General features: G+C 48.5%; 1 protein-coding gene across 1 annotated transcript; it reads right to left on the minus strand.

Annotated features, from left to right (window-relative positions):
- Positions 1-7,912: 7,912 nt before the first annotated feature.
- LOC121837778 lies at positions 7,913-18,896 on the minus strand. The gene is made up of 4 exons (XM_042293587.1): positions 17,762-18,896; positions 17,528-17,707; positions 16,364-16,429; positions 7,913-8,164 (listed from the first exon to the last, which is right to left on the minus strand). The coding sequence occupies exons 1-4, from the start codon at positions 18,842-18,844 to the stop codon at positions 7,913-7,915; spliced, it is 1,581 nt and encodes a 526-aa protein (XP_042149521.1). The 5' UTR covers positions 18,845-18,896.
- Positions 18,897-19,782: the final 886 nt, after the last annotated feature.

Genomic DNA, 19,782 nt, shown 5'->3' on the forward strand with positions numbered 1-19,782 from the left:
TAATATCAGAGCAGTCTAAGTGCCCTGAGTGCAACTGCAGCGATGCGGATGGGCTGCAGTTTGGCGCCGGGACGTTGAGAGGCGCGTTAAACAGTCACCGATTTCTTAAAGGGCCCCTGAAAAGAAAAAAAAAGTTTTTTTTTTAATCAGTCTGATTGGGAGACGCGTGTCAAAAAATAAAATTTACGCGAAAAAAAAGTTTTTTTTTAGAGCAATATTGACGGCGAGAGATTTATTTGAAAATTTGCGCGCAAATTCCAGGTCATTCAGCTCGGCTTCTCATTGGTAACCATGGTCATTGAAATCGGCTTCTCATTGGCCAATAGAATGAGTGACAGCTTAGATGTTGGTTATAAAATTTTCGTGATCTCTTGAACTCGCCTTTTGAACTACATATTTTTAGGCTTAAGAAAGAATCCATCGAATGAATGTCGCAATTGTTTACAAACGTTTTACAAAATCGTAACTTCCGTTCGGATACTACAACAAAACAACAAACAAAAGCTTCGCCATTTTGTTTTTTTGTCATGGTCATCGCTTCGTGTCTCGCGTTCTGAAAAGGGCTTGTTGCTTGCGTTAGTTAGTCAGTCATCGTAAGTACTTAGGAAGTGGCGCGGGGTGACAGGTTTCTGTTTTTCTGCTCTTCTTTGCGCGATTCGTGTGTCCCGTTTACCCCATCTTTTGTTTGTTTTCTGGCGCGCGCCAGTGCCAATTTTTGTTTAGATGTCGGTTACCGTAAAGGAGTTTAGTGAGGCACGCGGCACCGCACTCAACGTTTAATAAAAAAATCAGTTACCACAGCGTGTCCTCGCGGCGGCTTGAAGGATCGTGCGGCTCGGACGAACTCGTCGAGGCACCCGCTTCGCCGCGGCTAAGAGGGTGCCTCGACGACTATGTACTGTATGTACGACCACGGCGCCACGGTGACCACGGTACGCGCACGATACGACGCGGCACGTCGTGCGACCGGCAGACAAGCGGCCAAGGGCTATGTTCCAAATCTCCAAATGGATCCAAGTTTCTCCGGCGGATCGTATCACGTGACAGCACAGGTTGAAAAACGCTGTACGCTGGTAAGTTTTAGAACGCCAAGGGTACAAAACCGTTACCCTGGGGTAAGATCGAGTAAATTTTGGAACACGGCCATGAAGTAGCAATGGCTCTCATGCGGGGCGCAGCCAAGCCAGGAAAGCAGCCAAGCCGATCCATTACGAAGAGGCGGGGACTACCTCTCCTCCACGCGCCCGAAATGCCGAGAGAGAGAAAGGTGGAAAGGAACGTTGAAAGGAGGTGACTACCGACTAAATTGCGTCTGGCGCAGTCAATATTGCTCTAAAATTTTTTTGGCGCGTAAAATTCATTTTTTGACACGCGTGTCTCAACCAGACTGTTTCTAAAAAAAAACTTTTTTTTTCTTTTGAGGGGCCCTTTAAAGTGATATTGAACCGAAATTTCGTGCTCACAAAACAAGGCTCGAGGAATAGGCGGGATGTTGCAAAACTCCAAACCATCACTCATATAGCGATATCTCTAACGAATCGCCGTAGCTTTTGGAAAAGAAGTTTGCGACTGAACACGGCCGACGAGGCCGACGAGACGAGTCACGTTACGATTCTCATTCCGTCGCCTCCTCGCGCCATTCCTTTCAACTAGCGAACTGAAGCAAGGAGGAGAGTAGCGAGGCCGTTTCCCCTCATTTTCAAATTTTACAGCAGGACAACAGCGTATAGCCCTCGCTTGATCTCGTCCTTTTTTTTTTTCCAAACCTACGGTTATTCGTTTGAAATATCAATTGATATCTCAAACGGATGGCCATAGGTTTGAAAAAAATGCATGGTGGTGCTAAGGAGTTCGTAGCGCCCCGTTCAACGCTTTTGTGGCCTTAGTTTGCGAAATCCAAATTTCGGTTGTCTCCCTTTAAGAAGCACAAGGTGAAAAATCTCTTTATAAAGCACAGGATAATCACGCCTCTTGCTTTGAAATTCGCTCGTTGTCGTTCGCATCGGCTAACGGCGCAATCTTAAAAGCGAGCGAGGGAAGAGAAGATACCCAAGAGTCTCTACCTCCTTATGAAAGGGCTGTCAGTGTCTAAACCACTCGGTGCCAAACAGTCCCAAGCTCCCGCGCTAGCAATGATTTAGAGAGCACATGGCCCCTTTCTTTTACCCTTTTTGTTAATCTCCTCTTCCCTGGTCCAACGGGTTGTTTCCCGCGGCGCCGACGTGTTCAGTGTAATTGGTTGCCCTACCTCGATCACAAAAGATGGAACAGAAAGTACCCTGACTTGGACCGGAACCGCCCGGTCGTACGGGTTCTCAATGTAAGTGTGCATCTGGACCCACTTCCAGTCTGCGCCGCTATAGTTCTTCTCTCGGCGCTGCGTGGAGGTGGACGTCCTGGCTTTGGTGTGCAGCGCCTCCACTACCATGTCGATGTTGGTCTTGTCGGCCTCGGACATCTCCACCAGGCCTGCAATCCAGCGAAGCACTTTCGACGCAAAACATAGGGACGGGCGAACGAATACACTCATCTTAACACGACGGTTTCCATTCTAGTTTCCATTTTTCAAGAACCCTGTTGCGCGAAATATCTCACCGGAGAATTCAACACATTCTGAGTAAATCCAATAATATTGGCGCCAGCAACTTTTGCGTGGTTGGAATGGCTGGACGCGCAGAGCATCAGGGTTTTCCCTCGGAATCTTGAAGTGTGGCTGCCGCCAACGATCGCTATGAAAGCCCGTAGAGACAGCAGGGAGAGCCGTCTAAGCAGCCTTGGCAAATCCGATATCTGTTTGCGGTGCCAGTAGCCCTCTTCCTAGGCGCAGCGCGATGCACATTCGTTTTCTTGAACGCGGGGGCTCCGAACCGCTGGGGTAAAATTTTGCGCTCTTAACAAACTGTCTGTTACAAAATGGGAGGGTGTACTGTCTTTTCTTCGTAAATTATTTGGTTAAGCTATTCCACAAGTTGCCCTCCATCGGCTTGTCCCCTTCGAGTACCTGCCTTTTCTGCAAATTGGCCTATGACGGGTTGATATTTTTGACAAGTTCGCCTTTGACAAGGTGGCCTTCGACGAGGTGGCTTCGACGAGGTGACCTTCGACGAAGTGGCCGTCGACGAAATGATTTTCTGCGAGTCGGCTGGATTCTGTCATTATGGTCCCGTGCGAGGTTTCTTGCGCCTGTATTTGTCTTTTTTTTTTGTGTCTGGCGACTGTTGTGCGTAAACATGTCCTTCGCAGAAACAATAGCTCAAGGATGATGCTGGGATTTCCAGCACAGTATTTTAACGGTGTACACGATCGCTCCTAAAAGGGGGTGCTCTCCTAGCCTTACGTTGTTTTCCCTAGTACAAGTCAAATTCCAGATTTATACAATGTAAATAAATAGTGTGCAGTGATGCGCCTACACCCTGTTCACAAAAAAAGTCTGCTTTTGTCCGCACCGGCTAAAAGTCAGTAGCCCATGGCGGCCCCACGAGGACCACCGTCACGAAGACCACTGCAAGCCTAACACTTGTCACCTGCAACCGCAACATCAACCCCTCGCCTTCGTACACAAGCTCAATTTAAACCATCGTCACCATTCTTTTTTAATTCATCTGTTTAGCACTGTCGCATCATCGGCAGACGGGGCGCAGCGGGCCTTCACAATATATGGGCGACTAGTTGTTCTAGGTAGTCGCGGCTCTCCTGAGCCAAAATAAATCAAGTGCTATCACCATCACTATCGCCCGGTATGCGCGTTGCGCCGGTACAGAAACCAGATTCGCGTGACAAAAAGTGCCTGAGCACGCGGGGTGCCAACAACAGCGCCCCCGTACTGGCGTCACGTCAGTGTTCACTGAGCGTATAGAAAAGAGGTAGAGGGCCTTAGAGCAATAAACTGTCAGCAAAACGTGACCCGAATTGGCTCCCGTCATGTTGCATATTTTTTACTGCTAGACACGTGACCTTATCGTTTCACGCCTATAGTTTAACGACGTATCACGCACAAATTCTTTCCTAACGATATTTAATAACAGTACCGACGAGTTAAGTTGTGTTACGTTTGTCTGAAGTCGAAAATGTGCTTTTACGAGAAAAACTCGAGCAGCTTCGCTATGCCTCCACTAGATCCCGCCAGCCGCGGTGCTGTATTGTGGGATTTTATGGGAGTTAGGCACTGATCTCTGGGGCTCTCAGTATTTAAAAAATACTTCATTATGTTTTTTACAGCGTTCGCACTACAAATCTCGGCTGAGTTAAGCGTAAAAGCCTCAGGATTGGCACGATCACCTGTCCAGTGATCAAAATTGTATAACATGGCGGCAGCCAAGTAGGGGTCACCTTTGCCTGGTGAACGGGAAACCGGTTTATAGCTCTAAACCCCTCTACCTCGTTGGTGTATAGACACTGAGTTTTAGATAGCTTCAAAAGGTTTAAAGAATGGTGACCGTTTGGTGAACGCATAAGGCGGGTATGGACGACTATTGGCGCACCAGTGTCACCGACAGCTGTAATTTATTTTGGACCCTAAAAAGCGCCCCTCTTACACTACGGAAAAACTCCCAGATCGGAAAAGTCAAATGACCGTTCCTGTGCTTACCTAAGTTGCGCATGAGCCACGGAAGTGTTGTCGTGTTAATCGCCTGAAGTAGAAACACCAAACCCAGACGCACGGCTTCTTCCTGCGCAAATGGTGCGGGACAAGGTCGACGTTGGCATGATAATTTCCCGTACTATAATCCTGAAGCGGGTCTCGGACTGGTGTGCTTACTGCGTCCTAAGAAAGTTGTCTCTCGACTACCGACCAATAGCGTTCAAGAAGAGTCTAGCTGTCACTGGCCGTGATCCTGGCGGTGTCAGAAAATCGATGGTGAATGTAGCAAACGTCTGTTTTGTAGAAGGTCGTTTTCCAGCTTAAAAGGTAATGGAAATTTAAGGAGCCAGGATTATGCGATAAAAGCAATACTCCCGTTCGATCGCTTCTTGTTGTTTTTGTTGTTGTTGTTTTCTTTTGGGGGGGGGGGGGGGGGGAGGTGGAGGGTGATTTTATGTATTAATTGCCAGCATTGCAACATCCACAACTTAACACGACGACTTCATTTCCGGGAGCATGACCTGCTAACGATTGTCACCGAGAGTTAAACAGTGTTCCTCCCGCCATACAGTTTTCCTGTGAAGCACAAGAGCAGGGAAAGTTGCCCTTCCTAGATGTATGTGTGATAAAGACAGACGAACCGAACCACAGGATTGGAACGGGTGCGTACCGCAAACCATATAAAACAGATTTTTTTTTTATTCTTTGTCCCATTACCCATTGCAACACAAGAAATCAGTAGTGCGATCGTTTGAACGCAGATGAAATACCGCGCCCTCTAACGAGCTCCATGGCGCAAATGGGATGACTCATTTACAGGAAGTTTTAAACAAACGTCACTACCCAAAGCGTTTTGTTGACAAGGTCAGCAACCAAATAAATCAAAATGTACAACCGTGCGAAAGGGAAAGATATAAGAATGTAGTTTGCATCGCATATGTCAAAGGAGTCTCCGAACCTTTCATTCGCGCTTTGAGGCCCCTTGGCCTTCGAACTGTTTACAAGCCAAACAGAACTATAGGAAATTTCGTTTCCAAACCAAAGGACCCAAAATCTGCGAACGTCGGGAGAGGCGTCATCTACAAGATCCCGTGCAACGACTGCCGAGCGTCCTACATTGTTAAACCCGGACGGAGGAGAGAGACCAGACTCAAAGAACAGAAGCGTGACGTCACGTACGCATCCCTCGCGACGCGACTGAAGACTGAACTTGTGGACCATGCATGGACATTGCGGCATTCTTTCGACTTTGCGGCAGCGACGACCTTGGCGAGGGAAACTCCTAGAATCGTGGTTTGTCCGCAGGGACACATTAATGTGTAACAGAAACCGCGGCCCTCCCCACGAAGCTTATACGGACACTCCTGATAAATAGCGTCGACTTGAGCTTGAACCTCGCATTTGGTTCGTAACTACTGAAGATGCCTCCCGCATGGAAGGCGAGATGTGCAATGAAACTTTTTTTTTTCTTGTTGTGTCAAGCCACTGCTCTTGTTTTAATTATGCCAGATACGCCAACTGATATGTACCACACAAGATCATATGTGATTTAAATGATAACTTATATGGCATTTATATTAAACTGTGGTATGTCATATGCTGCCTGTGACGAGCCGCAAAAGACGACTCGCGCGGCTCGTGCGAGCTCGGGTGCCGCGCGTGCGAGCGCGAGAGAAGGAGATCAAAATAATAAAGAAAAAAAAGTTCTGCATGGATTTTCGGCGGTTGACGTGTCTTTCCTGAGCTCGAAGCCCTTTTCTCTTGACGACCAGAACGAGTCGTCATATATAGCGCCCGAACTGGGACCCGGTCTTCAGAAAATTCACGCTAACAACCTATGTGGGGTCGGCGCTCACTTAGACCAGGTCTCTACCAACCACTGTCCCCTGGACGGCCAAGGTTTCAAGGTAACTCCAAGATGGCGGAACATTCTATCGAAGCTTTTCGAAGGCTGGATGACGCCGCCAAAGACGCCGCATACCAATCAGTCGTCAGCGACACGGAGATCCTGGAAGCCGAGGTGGATCAGCTACGCCTACAACTAGCAGAGCTCAAGAACGCGACCTCTGCACGACCGATCGACCGGCTGGAGGACATATCGCGCCCTTGCGACGACGCAACAAACAGACAGCTACAGGCAACAGAGAATTTGACATGCGGACTGCTGGCGCCTGTCGTGGATCGTCTTGATCAGCTCGAGGCAAAGATGAGGAGAACTCCGTCGGCAGAATCGCTGTGCAGCGCAATCTCTATCGAAGACCTTTCCGAGAGCGAGTCCGCCAAGAAAAAGAGGCCCAAAGCGCCCAAGAAAAAAACTTCTGTTCAAACTGAGTCAGCCGCAGACACTGCCGTCGCATCAGATCGTCCGACAAAGTCGCTGACCAACGTGGCTGTCAGCTCGGTTCCTCAGCTAGGCAAGGACATCATCGCCTGGTTTCACCTGGCGGATTTCTGGTTCCAGACGTTTGAAGTCGCGCTAAGTGAGGCCATCCCATTGATTGTATCCAAGCTACCATCTAAGGACTTCATGTGGGTGAGGTACCACCTGAAGACAACCAAAGTAACGACGTGGGAACAAATTAAGACCGCTTTCCGTCGTCGTTACAACCTGGACAACGAAGTTGCAGCTAAACAGAAGATGTCCGGCGCAAGTCAGCGTTCGGGAGAGTCCTGCACAGACTTCGCCTTCCGCAAACTGGAGCTCATCGACGAGTATAACTACCCAGAGACGGAGGCGGAAAAATGCAGGGTTATCCTGGCAACACTGTCTGACAAAGCACGAAAGCACTACTTCGATAGACTCTTTGCTTCATTGAATGAGTTGCTAGTCTGATTCCTCCGCTTCGACCAGGTAGTTTTCAGCCAACCAAAGACACCGGCATTAACGGTAGCTGCAGAGCCAGCTTAGGCTCCGAAGGTAACAAAGAAAGCGTCCTCCTTCCCGCTCTTGAGGCAGGACCGGTCGCCGTCTCGTCAGAACGCGGACGACGGCCATTGTCAGCAGCCTCTTTCTTCACGTGAGAAGCAAGAGAAGCAGCACGTGTCGCCTCAGCACCCGTCGAAAGCTTCCCAGAATTTTCGGCGTTCTTCGTTTCGTCACCCGGAAGTTCGTCCGCTGTGCCTCAATTGTAAGAACAGCGGCCACTTCGTCACACGGTGTCGGCAGGAGCTCACACCAGAATTTTTGGGGTGGCAACAGCGCTTCGAGTCCACTGCAGCACCGACGCAGGGAAACGACTAGCTGATGCCTCTGACGCCTGCGAGAGGTCATCAGTAGTTCGGCGCATCCCATGTGGCGCAGCGGTGGGCACCAAAACAATTCAGGTTCAACTAAACGGACAGCCCCTGACAGCTTTCTTGGATTAAGGGGCAATGAGAAGTCTCATCAACGTTTCCATTGCCGACCAGTTGCACCTTCTGATTCAATCTTCTTCCATCCATCTCCATGGTGCAAGTGATCAATCCCTCACGAACCTCGGCGAAGCGACTGCCACAGTGACAGCTGACGGACAGACGCTGAACCAGGCAGTCGTCGTGGTCCCACATCTGGAGGAAGAAAAGTTGCTCCTTGGTGACGATTTCCTGACAGCGTGCAAGACCATGATCGATTGCGGTGCAAATAGCTTCTCGATTCCTCCGCCTACGACATGTCATCATAATGTCATCTTGGTTACGGAGCAGCTGATACCTCCGCGGTCACGAAAGCTTGTCCGAGGACAATCAAGGAAGATAGACGTGAGCGGCACGAAATTGCTCTACGACCGTCACTGCCTTCTAGTTGAACCCATGTTTATGGATAAGACCGAGAGCACGTTCTTCGTACTCCTGGCCAACCCCTCATCTCGACCAGTGGCTCTACCCTCTGATGCTACTGTCGGAGTCGCTAGGGGGGTCACAAGTGTCGAAGACAACGAGCTTAGCGACGACGAAATTGCTTCCATCTTAAGTGGCTCAAGCCTGCCTTCGTCAGAGGACCTGGATCGCTCAAATGCTTTGGAAATCGTCGGCCCTCAACATCAACCGCTATCGGTTGAGGGTGTCACGTTCAACATTGGTTTAATGCTGGCACCTGAAGAGCTTCAAAAAGTTCAAGAGCTTCTTGCGAAAAACATGGCTTGCTTCGTGCGAAGCAGCACTGACGTTGGAAACTGTCGGCTTGAGCACCACTCCATTCCGACAGGTAATGTGAGACCTATCTCCCAGAGACCACGTCGGCTGTCGCCGGCGCAGCGTGATGTCGTCAAGGCGATGATCAAGGATCTTATCAATCCCAAGATTGTGCAACCATCGCGCAGTCCGTGGGCATCCCCCTTGGTTTTAGTCACGAAAAAGGACGGATGAACACGAATGTGCGTCGACTACAGAAGGATCAAAGCGGTCACTGATGACACTGTCTACTCCTTTCCGCGAATTGAAGTGCCTCTACCCGATGACTGAACTTTTGGAATTTATAGTGTGTGCTATTGTCTCTAGCGTGCCTTCTCATTTAGCATTTTGTATGTACATATTCATTCACTCTCGTGCATATCTCAGAGCGCGGTATTTATTTAATGTTGTGTTGTTTTTGTCTCATGAAAGCGCACTGTCGGTATGGTGCCTGGATCGCGTCTTTGACTGGTGTGTTTACTGCGGCCAAAAAAGTGGTCCCTCGATTTCCGCCTGATGACGTCATAGAAGTGTCATGCTGTCGCCGGTCACGACCCTGGTGGCGTCCCACCAGCTGTGGTGTATGTAGCAGGTGCCTGTTCTGCTGCAGGTCGCTTTCCACTGTGAGAGTTCACGAAAGCTAGTGCAGCCGGAAGTTGAAACGCCTAACGGGACGCCGTGACGACAGCGACACTCGCGTTCGCTCGTGCTTTTCGCCAGCATTTCTACAGCCAACCGCCAGGATCGCGACAGGCAACAGCATGACACTCGCGTCATTTGTTGCCACATCGGGACCACTTTTGATGTATGGGCGGGATAGGACGCTAAACACACCAGTCGAAGACGCGCTCCAGGCACCATACTGTCGGGTCGACAGTTTCAAAAACCCCGGCATGTGACAGCCGCAATAGACGACTCGCGCGGCTCGTGCGAGCTCGTGCGAGCGCGAGAGAAGGATATCAAAAGATTAAAGAAAAAGTAGGTCTGCATGGAATCTCGGAGGTTGACGTGTCTTTCCTGAGCTCGAAGCCCTTTTCTCTTGACGACCAGAACGAATCGTCACACTGCCTAAATGAGAACTAACAAGGATGTCCACATTATGCAAATCATATCTCAATTCATATCTGTTTGTCATACTTCTGCTACTTTTCTGTCGTTTGCAATATATTTTTGATAATAAGCTTGCCTGCTAGTCCATCACTGTATTTTAATACATGATTTGAGTCATATGAGCTCTTATATATTTTCATATGAAATAACTTCTGATATAAAAATGTGTCCAATAATCATATCAGAAATAATTTCATATGTTTTTTTTTTTTTTCACTATACGAGTGCCGCGCGGCCCAGCAAGCACGTGGCTTGGAACCGCATTGGAGCGGCTTGATTTATTCGCTTCAAATAATTCTACTAAGAAATTACTCCCCTGAGCCGTATAAAATACTCTCAGAGGTGTGACACTACAACCACAGATCAACATTCTAGAAATATTATTTACTGCTTAGGTGGTCACCGAGAAAATCCGTACGTTCAAAATGTTCACTATAAAAGGCGGAAACGCAAAGCTCAGTAGTAGTTATTAGACAGTTTTAGTGGACCGTACGCTATAGCTTTGCGTACGCACGGAGATTGCGGGTCGTGAGTGCGCATGCGTAGAACGCAATAGAAGGGCTAACGTATTGCGTACGCACGCAACGCTGTTGATTTTGCGTTGCTGGCTAGCCGGCCTTGCGGGACGCTCTCGAGAGATCTCGGACCCAACGAGAGCGCCAGTTTCAAGATGGCGGTTGCCTTGACTGGCGCAGCAAGGGCGACGTGGTGCTTTCGAAGTTCTGTTTTACGTGAAATTGCGTGGTGTTCAGCTCGGCGATTCTTTCTGGGACCTACCGCGGTCGAATCAGATCGCCCTGCAGCTGAAGGAGTGCACAGTGGAAATGTTCGCCGCTCGCAGTGTGCGTCGACGCTGCGATCTGCTCAACGCTAAGCCTATTCCCACAGTTCATCGCCGACGGACGGACTCTAAAAGAAATCGCCGAAGTTCTCGCTATGCACTGGACATCAGAGTCATGAATTTCATTCTGCGATAGCATTGATAAAAGGTGCCGTTCCCACGGGACGACTGACGGAGGCTCCGTGATCGATTTTGGCTACGCACTCATACTCGTAGCCTCTGTACCCCGCAGAAAAGCGCGCTTGACGAGGCAGCTGTGGCTTGGTTTAATCTGAAATAAAATGATTGGACACTTTTTCTTTTTCAATATTTCTTTCCAGGAGCATGGTTGCGCTATAAGCACGCGGAATTCATGTGCGATGTTCACTCGAAAACGTAACGCACAACTAAATTCGGTCTTAGCAGGTCATTTTAGAGTACGCTATACTATTGCGTATTGCGTACGTAAGATCCAGCAACGCTATACTAAAACTGTCTATTAAAGCCCTTTCATGTTTCAAAAGTAGCGCAAAGTGCGTCGATGCACAAGGCGCGTCCATCGTGCAGCTCTTGGGAAGAACATAGCGGCAAAGCACAGCACAAAGCTAGATTTCAGACGCCATGTTCTTCCCAGAAGTGGCGAGCGGCAGGTGTGTCGAGCATTTCAAGAACAATGAATAGCGCCACGATTCCCAGGATCGAAGTAACGCCCCTCTATCCTGTGAAAAGTGGCGCCAATCATTGTTGTGGAAATGCTCGATAGACATGCCGCGCGCCCCTTCTGGGAAGAATATGGCATCTGAAATCTAGCTCAGTGCTGCACTGTGCCGCCGTCATCTTCTCAAGGGTTGTACGTGGAACGTCCCTCGTGGATCGACGCAGCTTGCGCCACTTTTTAAACATGAAGGGGCTTTAGATATAGGGGCCTTAGTCAGAGCCGTTTGTGGAGAGAGTTTGGACATTCATTGGAAAGTATAGGAGAGAAATGAAGAGGCGCCATTGGCCGGAAATTGGGCTAGGACTCTTTCCGGCCATTGGCCGGAAAGTGTCTTATTGCGTCTTGACAAATTCGAATGTAGCCAACCAGAATCCTGAAATAATACCATGGCGGTGGTCGCGAGAAACAAGCTTAATAAGTGAGTCGTAGCAATACCATCTAGAGGACAAGGCCTGCACATTTCCCAGCGTTATCAGATTAGCTCCGCTATGGAACTGCTCATAACGCTGTATGCACGAGCAGTACCCTCCCCCCTCCCCTTTCACTCAACTCGACACGCCAGACGGCTGCTTTGGTAACTGCAGTATATTTTATGGGATTCGTACGTTTCGAAGCTCACCGTCTAGATGGTGTTCCACAGTACTCTATGGAACACACAGTTCGTAAACAAATATCTAGATGGAACTTCGAAAGACGGGAGGTGGACTAAAGTGAGTGAGGTGGGGTACCTCCTTCCGCGGGAGTTCCACAACTGAGGAAATCTCCAAACATGGGGCCAAAAAAAAAAGCTCTGGTTCCTTAAGCGCCACCTTAAGTACGCTCCACCTGAAACAAAATTAACTGCACACAAAACATTAATACGGCAAACTTTAGAATACGCTTCTGTTATCTGGGATCCTTTTAAAGTTACCAAAGAAGCAAATTAGAAAGGGTGCAGAAAATGTCTGCTAGGTTTGTACTGTCGAAGTATCGAAGAACCGAATCAGTAAATGAACTGCTTAAGCAGCTAAGTCTTCCCCTCCTTTCTGATCGCCGGAAAATAGCTCGTTTAAAATTCCTATTCCTGTTGAGAAATCACATGTTTCACCTTAATACAAGTAACTACATAACGCTCCGTGTATGTAGGCATCTAAGAAGTACTCATTCATGTCAAATAAATTTAGAGAAACCAAATAATGATACTTATAAGTATTCTTTCTTTCCTGAACTATATCAGAGTGGAATAACCTACCCGAAAAAATAGTATGAAGTGATACCCTAGCTTCTTTTGAAACATGCATTTCCAAATTGTATAAGCAGTACTAGCGAACCTGCTCCCTCTGGCACTGGATAATTTCAGTTAGATATTTTTGATACTTAAATGGATTGGGACTTCCGTGACTCCATAATTATTATCCGCTCATCTGTTCTTGTCTGTTTTTCTTTATTTGCCTTTGTTCGATGTTGTTTTTGCGCGTTCAGTGGCGCACGCTCTTGTAAGTTTTAGCACTGAGAAGATATTATACGTAAAAATGCTTTTGTTGTGTATTTAGTGGGATTTACCAAAATAGTTTACTCTTGACTTCCGTGGGTTGTAGTCTTCAAAAATGTGCCTTCATATGTACTACTTAGTGTTCTATTTTGTATACTGTTGCACTCCTGTAAGAGCCCCTACGGGCTAACACTATAAATAAATTAAAAAAGAAACAAAATAAAAATCTAGTAACGTTGTCATTTTCTTCTCTAAACGTCATCGCTACTAAATTTCCACAGCGACCCTAGGTAGCCCGGATGATCGACATTGTACTGCGACATCATCTGCTCCATCGCCTGCTTCAGTTATTATGCTCAGAATGTGCTCACATTAAAGGGGTCGTGAAACGCTTTTCCAACTTTTTCCTGTTTCGCTTTCCTCCTCAACTCATAAATCATGCATTCCACCAAACAGTTCAAGAAGACGGGAGGCCCCTCTCGCTCGGAACTTGGTTTGTGTACCCGGAGAGAGCCATTGTCCCCCTAGAAGATTAGCCCGTCGCTCAAAACTCAGACAAAAGCTTCTTTCCCTAGCCCGTTCAGCCCTAAGCTGACAGTGCTGTAAAAGCTTCGTGCTCCTTGGGCTAACCACACTTTTGCCACGTAAGCGTGGCAAATGTGGCTGCAGAGAATGAAGTCAGGTGATGAAACGAAGGTGGCCAATTGGTCCGGCAAGCGCGTAGCTTCCACCACAATGTCAGCTTAGGGGTGAAGGGTCTAAATGAGGTCCGGTTTTGTGTGACGTCAGTTTGGACCCGACGACACGCTTTTGGGGCCGCGGATGTATCCCAGTGAAAAGGCAGAGCGGTTACGAAGGGGAGGGGGAACGAAATAGTCGGCTGTGTTTTCAAATTTTCGCACTGAATTTCAGGCTTTTAACTTCCTACTTTTTTTCTTTTGGCCCACTGAACGATGTTCTATTAGTAAAGTCCCAATCTAAAATGATCTATCCCAACCCAAAAATCGTTTCATGGGCCCTTTAAGAGACTGCTAGGACCGGCAATCTTAATGGTGTCGCATGCACGTTGCAAATTAACTGTCGAACCTCGCTATCAGCTCGCGCCAACACTCTGGCTCAGCAGTTGTGGCTGCACGTGGCTCATGCCCTCCTCATGTTTCAGCCTATTTGCCACTTGGGGCAGGTTGGGGATCTACTAACGAAACGTGTTGCGCAGGCCTTGGTTTCTAGGTGGTGTAGGTTAGAGTAACTCTTGGTGAATGAAAATATGGTGCACGTGATGTTTGAATCACGGCCATACAAAATCATGCTGGAAGAGCGCAATTACCGGAATGATCGACATAATCAAGGTGCCGAGGTGTCCGGAATCTGCCGTCCGAGCAGCCACACCCTTTTCGAACAAAACAGAGTTCGAGCGGCACATTCGCTTCTTACATCTTTCTGCGTGATTATGATCGAAACACCACGCAAACCTTATTTTGAACTACGAAGGGTTACAACATTCAGGTCTTACCCGCTTATTAAAACGATTAAAACTGTTTTACGCTACCACCACTGGGGGATTCTTTTCGGCTTCTGATTGGCGAAGAGAGTATGTCAAGCCCTCCTCCTGTGTCCGGTGCACGCGCTCGCTCTGCCCGCGCCTCCCATCGACCAAACTTTCTGTATACACGGCTCTGGCTTTAGCAGTTAGCGGGTGTGCTGTTGTATTCATGTTTGTTGTACCGTGTAGGCGTATATGCGCTCAATGAATATGTTCAGCTGATGCTTGTGGCAATGCATTTATATGTGTCTATAATAAAGGTGCCCGAAAGGCCCGAAGTGTAATGGTGGCGTCAGCAAATAAAAACATTTTTGTAGCATATGAACTGGGCGGTTCCTTGCTTCACCTATCCTAGCTGAAACTAATATGAAACATCAAAAACCTAATATGCGAAATGTGAAACTGATTCGAAATACTCAATAAGCTCTGATATAAAAAGCTGTCCAATCAACATATCAGAAATGAACTTATAACAATTTCATCAGTAGCGATGAGACTGCACGCAATTCCACAAGCAAGGAAGATCGAGGTCGCTGCTTTGAAGTGTTCTTCCGCAGAACGAGCGCTCGGGCTAAAAATGCTTGCCTCAAATCCAGGAACGCGGGCAATCTCGCGCGTGTAGGTTCTACTCACGATGTAAAAGTATTATCTTACACCATGGATCGACTGCAGTCTCAGCCTAAGTGTGAACCAACGTTACTAGAGCCACTCAGTTGGGAAACTACTATAGAGCCTGCTGTGAAAAAGTGGCCCCGATCCGTACTCGAGAACCGAGCTAGTGGCAATCGCATCGCCGCCATTTCTTCCGCAGCGGCCACTCGGGGAACTGCGCGTGACTTCTATTTTGACTCAATAAAGCTGTGCTACCTACCTACTTACTTGGCTTCAATCGGCCATTTTGGCGCCGAAACATACACGATGGAAGTGGTTTTAGGGGTGCTACCCCCATCTCCCAAGCGGACGCGCCGCGAATTCCTACCGAAGTTACGATGCGCACAGGTCGGGAGGCGCTACTTGAAATCACCGGTGAGACATGGTTGTATAAAAACAATATTAATAGACCTATTGCTATATTACCCAAGCATCAAGACGAATGCAAGGATTGGTGTTTTACGCGCCAAACGCGCACGCCTTCCCCGTATAAAAGATTCGAAGTAAATAACGAAAATAAAGCGTTGACGAACGCTCGTGCAATATGCAATTTGTTTTAGGTATTTACTTTAGAAAAGTTATTACAGCTGAGGCCAGCACGTGCGGCGCGTGGAACACCAATCCCTGCATTTTCCTTGATGCTTGGGTAATATAGCAATTGGTGTATTGTGCCGCAAAACCTTGCAAATTTAAGATTTTAGAAAATGTCACGCTCCCGTCATTTTGTACTAAACTCCAAACAAAGTTAATAGAAAAGGTTTTTTCCGCTTGTTTCTACGCAAAAACATGATTTATAAAAGCTCAAAGTGACTGTATCAGTCGTGATGTGTCAAGCCAACAACAACGTTTATTCAGGAAGCGATTAGTTATATAGTACGACGCGGCTGCGCGGCAGCGCAGCACGTGTCAACAGTTTATCTGTTAACGAGATATGACATCGCGGTTTACATGCAGCGCGTGCGTGACTTGCACGATACATTTTCCTTTGTTTCATAAATAACATTAGGAGTTCCAATGGTAGATGGGATGCACTTGGTTGAAATTGCTGTCGTATTGCAGGCGCTCTGGTTGACGGGTGTGCCTTGTGGATCGTCGTGGGACCGGCGTCAGGGGGTGGTCCTGCAAACCCGGCGTAGGCGGTCTTGTGGGCAAGGAGGCCGGTTTCAGCATGCCGTCAATGTCACCCTTGCCGTTCATGTAACAAATGACTGACTGCAGGTCTGCATCCTTCGCGGTCGCCTCAGCAAGGCGATCCAGGGTTTTCTTGCTTACCAAGTCTGAGACGACGCTCACTGCGTGGACTTCCACGTCTTCCGTAGAGCCAGCGGTGTCCTTTGTGGTAACTGGTGACGACCTTGATAGCATGTCGGCCAGCAGTAGCAGTTTTCCTGGTACGAATTGAAGGGTATAATCGTACATCAGTAACCGCAGAAAGAAACGCTGAAGTCTCGGGGGCATATCACCGATTCCTTTTGAGGCAATTGCTAACAGTGGACGGTGGTCAGTTTCAATAGTGATCTTACGCCCGTACACGAAGTGATGAAACTTCTCGCAGCCGAACGTGATACCCATCGTTTCCTTTTCTATTTGCGAGTACCTCTGTTCTGCGTCAGTCATAACGCGTGATGCGTAGGCGACCGGCCGCCAGCTGTCACCATGACGCTGCAGAAGTGCAGACCCTAATCCATTCCTTGACGCATCTGACGAGATCTTCGTATCTCTGGCTGGATCAAAGATCGCCAACACGGGCGTGCTGGTAAGCATTAGGCAGATATCTTTCCATTCTTTGGCGTGGTTGTCTGTCCATTCAAAAACTGTTTCTTTTTTTATAAGACTGCGCAGAAGTTCTTTTTTTCCTGCCAAATTCGGTAGGTACTTCCCAAAGTAATTTGCGACTCCAAGCATTCTATGCACTGCTGTCTTTTCTGTAGGGCACGACATCTCCCCCAGTGACGTGATCAATGCCGAGCTCGGCCTTATTCCTTCTTGGCTGATGACGTCACCGAGAAATTCGATCTCAGTTAGCTTAAACTTGCATTTTGCGGCGTTGAATGTCAAACCCGCCCGACTGGCTAACTGCAGTGCGTTCTTGAGGCGTGAATCGTGCTCTTCTTTAGTGGATCCCCAAATCAAAATGTCGTCAATGTATACGCGCACCCCTGGGGACGGATCAAATATCTCGCTTAGAGTTTTTGGAACACCTCGGGTGCCGACGCAATCCCGAATGGAAGTCTCAAAAACAGGTAGCGACCAAAAGGCGTACCGAACGTGCAAATTGCCGAGGTATCCTCATCCAAGGGAATTTGGTGAAACCCAGAGTTCGCGTCGAGGCGTCAAAAATATTTAGCTCCTGCTAGTTCGGCCTCAATGTCTTCCCGCTTAGGCCTCTGATAGTGCTCGCGCTTTAGACACTCGTTAATGCGCCTGGGGTCCATACACACGCGTAGTTTTCCGTCTTTTTTTCGTACAATGACCAATGGACTTACCCAGTCCGTTGGCCCATTGACTTTGCGGATGATGTCAGCTCGTTCCATACGCTCCAGCTCCTCTCGAAGAGGCTCTCGCAGCGCCAGAGGTACTCGTCGTGCCGGTTGAACTACCGGTGTTGCGTCATCTCGCAGGACCATCCGATACTGACGTGCCAGGCAGCCGGTACCCTGAAATAGCTGGTGAAATTCTGTCACTATTTTCTCGGTATTGCTGGTGTTCACAACACTCACCGAGCGCGACACAAGTCCCAGCGCCTCACTTGCTAGCAGTCCGAGTAGTGCCTGGCTGCCTTTTTTGACAATGAAGAAGTCGATGTCGCCGGACCGATTGTCCATTACCACTCGTAGAGTTGCAACCCCGATGTGCTTGATGGCGTCCCCGCTGTATGATCGAAGCACAGAGCCGCTTGGTTTCAAGTTCGCCTTGTTCCTGCACCTCCGATAGATCGAATAAGGCAGCAGGTTAGCTTGGGAGCCCGTGTCCACCTTCAAGACGACTGGCTGGTCCGCCACCATTGCGTGGATGATCCAGTCCGCATGGTTGCCGACGCTGTCTATCTTCAGGTCGAGGATGTCGAAGGTCTCGTGGTCTTCGCGTACTTCCTTCACTTGCGGCCCTTTCTTGCAGCAAGCCGCAAAATGGTTAGTACCTCTGCACAAGAAGCATGACCTTCCAAATGCCGGACACCGTCCTGGCTCGTGCGGCCGGTTGCACTTGGCACATTTGTACTGTTGCTTCTTTTTCACCAGCGCCACTTGTTTTTCCGCCTGCGCCCACACTTCGTTCTGCTGGGCGGATACTTCCGCTGCTTTACAGATCTGTTCAGCCTTGAGCAGCGTTAGATCTTTTTCTTTGAGCATTTTCTCTCTCAACTTTGAATTGTTTGTACCGAACACAATCTGATCCCGAATCATTGTGTCGGTCAACTGCGCGAAGTTACAGCCGCGTGCTTCTTTCCTCAATTCACTCAAAAAATGCTCGAAAGGTTCTGCTTCAACTTGCGTTCTTGTTCGAAAGATGTACCTCTCGTAGACCTCATTCTGCTGTTGTCTACAGTACTCCTCAAACTTGAGTGCGACCGTCGCGTAATCTTCCTTATTCTCGCTTTCGGCAAACACAAAATTGTTGAATACCTCCAAAGCGTCATCCCCGGCTACACTCAGCAGGAGAGCGGTCTTGACCGATGCCGACCTTGGTTCTTTGGCTGGCTCCGTTGCCCTCAGAAAGAGCTCGAATTTCTGCTTGAACAGGTCCCAGTTTTTTGCGATGTTCCCAGACAGCAGCAGTGGCTCCGGTGGCTTGAGTAGTTCCATAGCTATGGTGACTGACGTCGTTACTTTGAGCTACCGCCGACGTGGACGGCATCCCACTTCTGACACCATGTATCAGTCGTGATGTGTCAAGCCAACAACAACGTTTATTCAGGAAGCGATTAGTTATATAGTACGACGCGGCTGCGCGGCAGCGCAGCACGTGTCAACAGTTTATCTGTTAACGAGATGTGACATCGCGGTTTACATGCAGCGCGTGCGTGACTTGCACGATACAGTGACCACAGCACAGACAACTGAGAAAGAGTGGCGCTGTTGTCGTATTTAGCTCGGCCTCGGTGGACGCCAGCGGCCCAGGTTTCAACGGCGAGTTTCCCAACTGAATGTTCTAGTAACGTTGGGGTAAACAGATTACAAACTATTCTAAAAACAGGCTTCTGGTCTGTGAAACTTTCAGAACTGGTGCGTATGGCGAAGGTTTCGGTCGCTTTCTGGGGTATATGACCATGCGCGTTCTGAGCTGCGATGCTTCCACGCTGGACTCTGAGTTTGTAAACATTGAAACGGTGTATGCACGATGCTAATATTTACAAGTACTCAGCCTAGCGTTTGATTTCCTCAGCCCGGCATGCGCACGTTCGTCGATTCGCAACCCAAGCAGATCACGCGCCATTCGCGAGAGCACTCAAGAAGCAACCCGCCAGGAGCCCTTTTTTGGAAAGGTATATAACCCTAGGGGGGTGTTCATTGGACGCCATGTTTGAGGGCCATGTTTAGAGCGCATGCTTAAAACGAGATCACAATATTAGGATGCTGAGACAAGCAGTCTTGATGATGCGGAATGAACCTTGCAAAAAAACTGTGGAAGCTCGCCGTCAGCGCGAGCTCAGCTGTCGTGAGCTCAGCTACGGCCGCCAGTGAATGCTTCATATAGACCTTTTCAATGTTTACAAAATCACAGTACAGGTGCGACCTTCACA

The sequence above is a fragment of the Ixodes scapularis genome, unplaced genomic scaffold, assembly GCF_016920785.2.
Source record: "Ixodes scapularis isolate PalLabHiFi unplaced genomic scaffold, ASM1692078v2 PGA_scaffold4__175_contigs__length_147842914, whole genome shotgun sequence".
In the NCBI taxonomy this organism is placed as follows: domain Eukaryota; kingdom Metazoa; phylum Arthropoda; class Arachnida; order Ixodida; family Ixodidae; genus Ixodes; species Ixodes scapularis.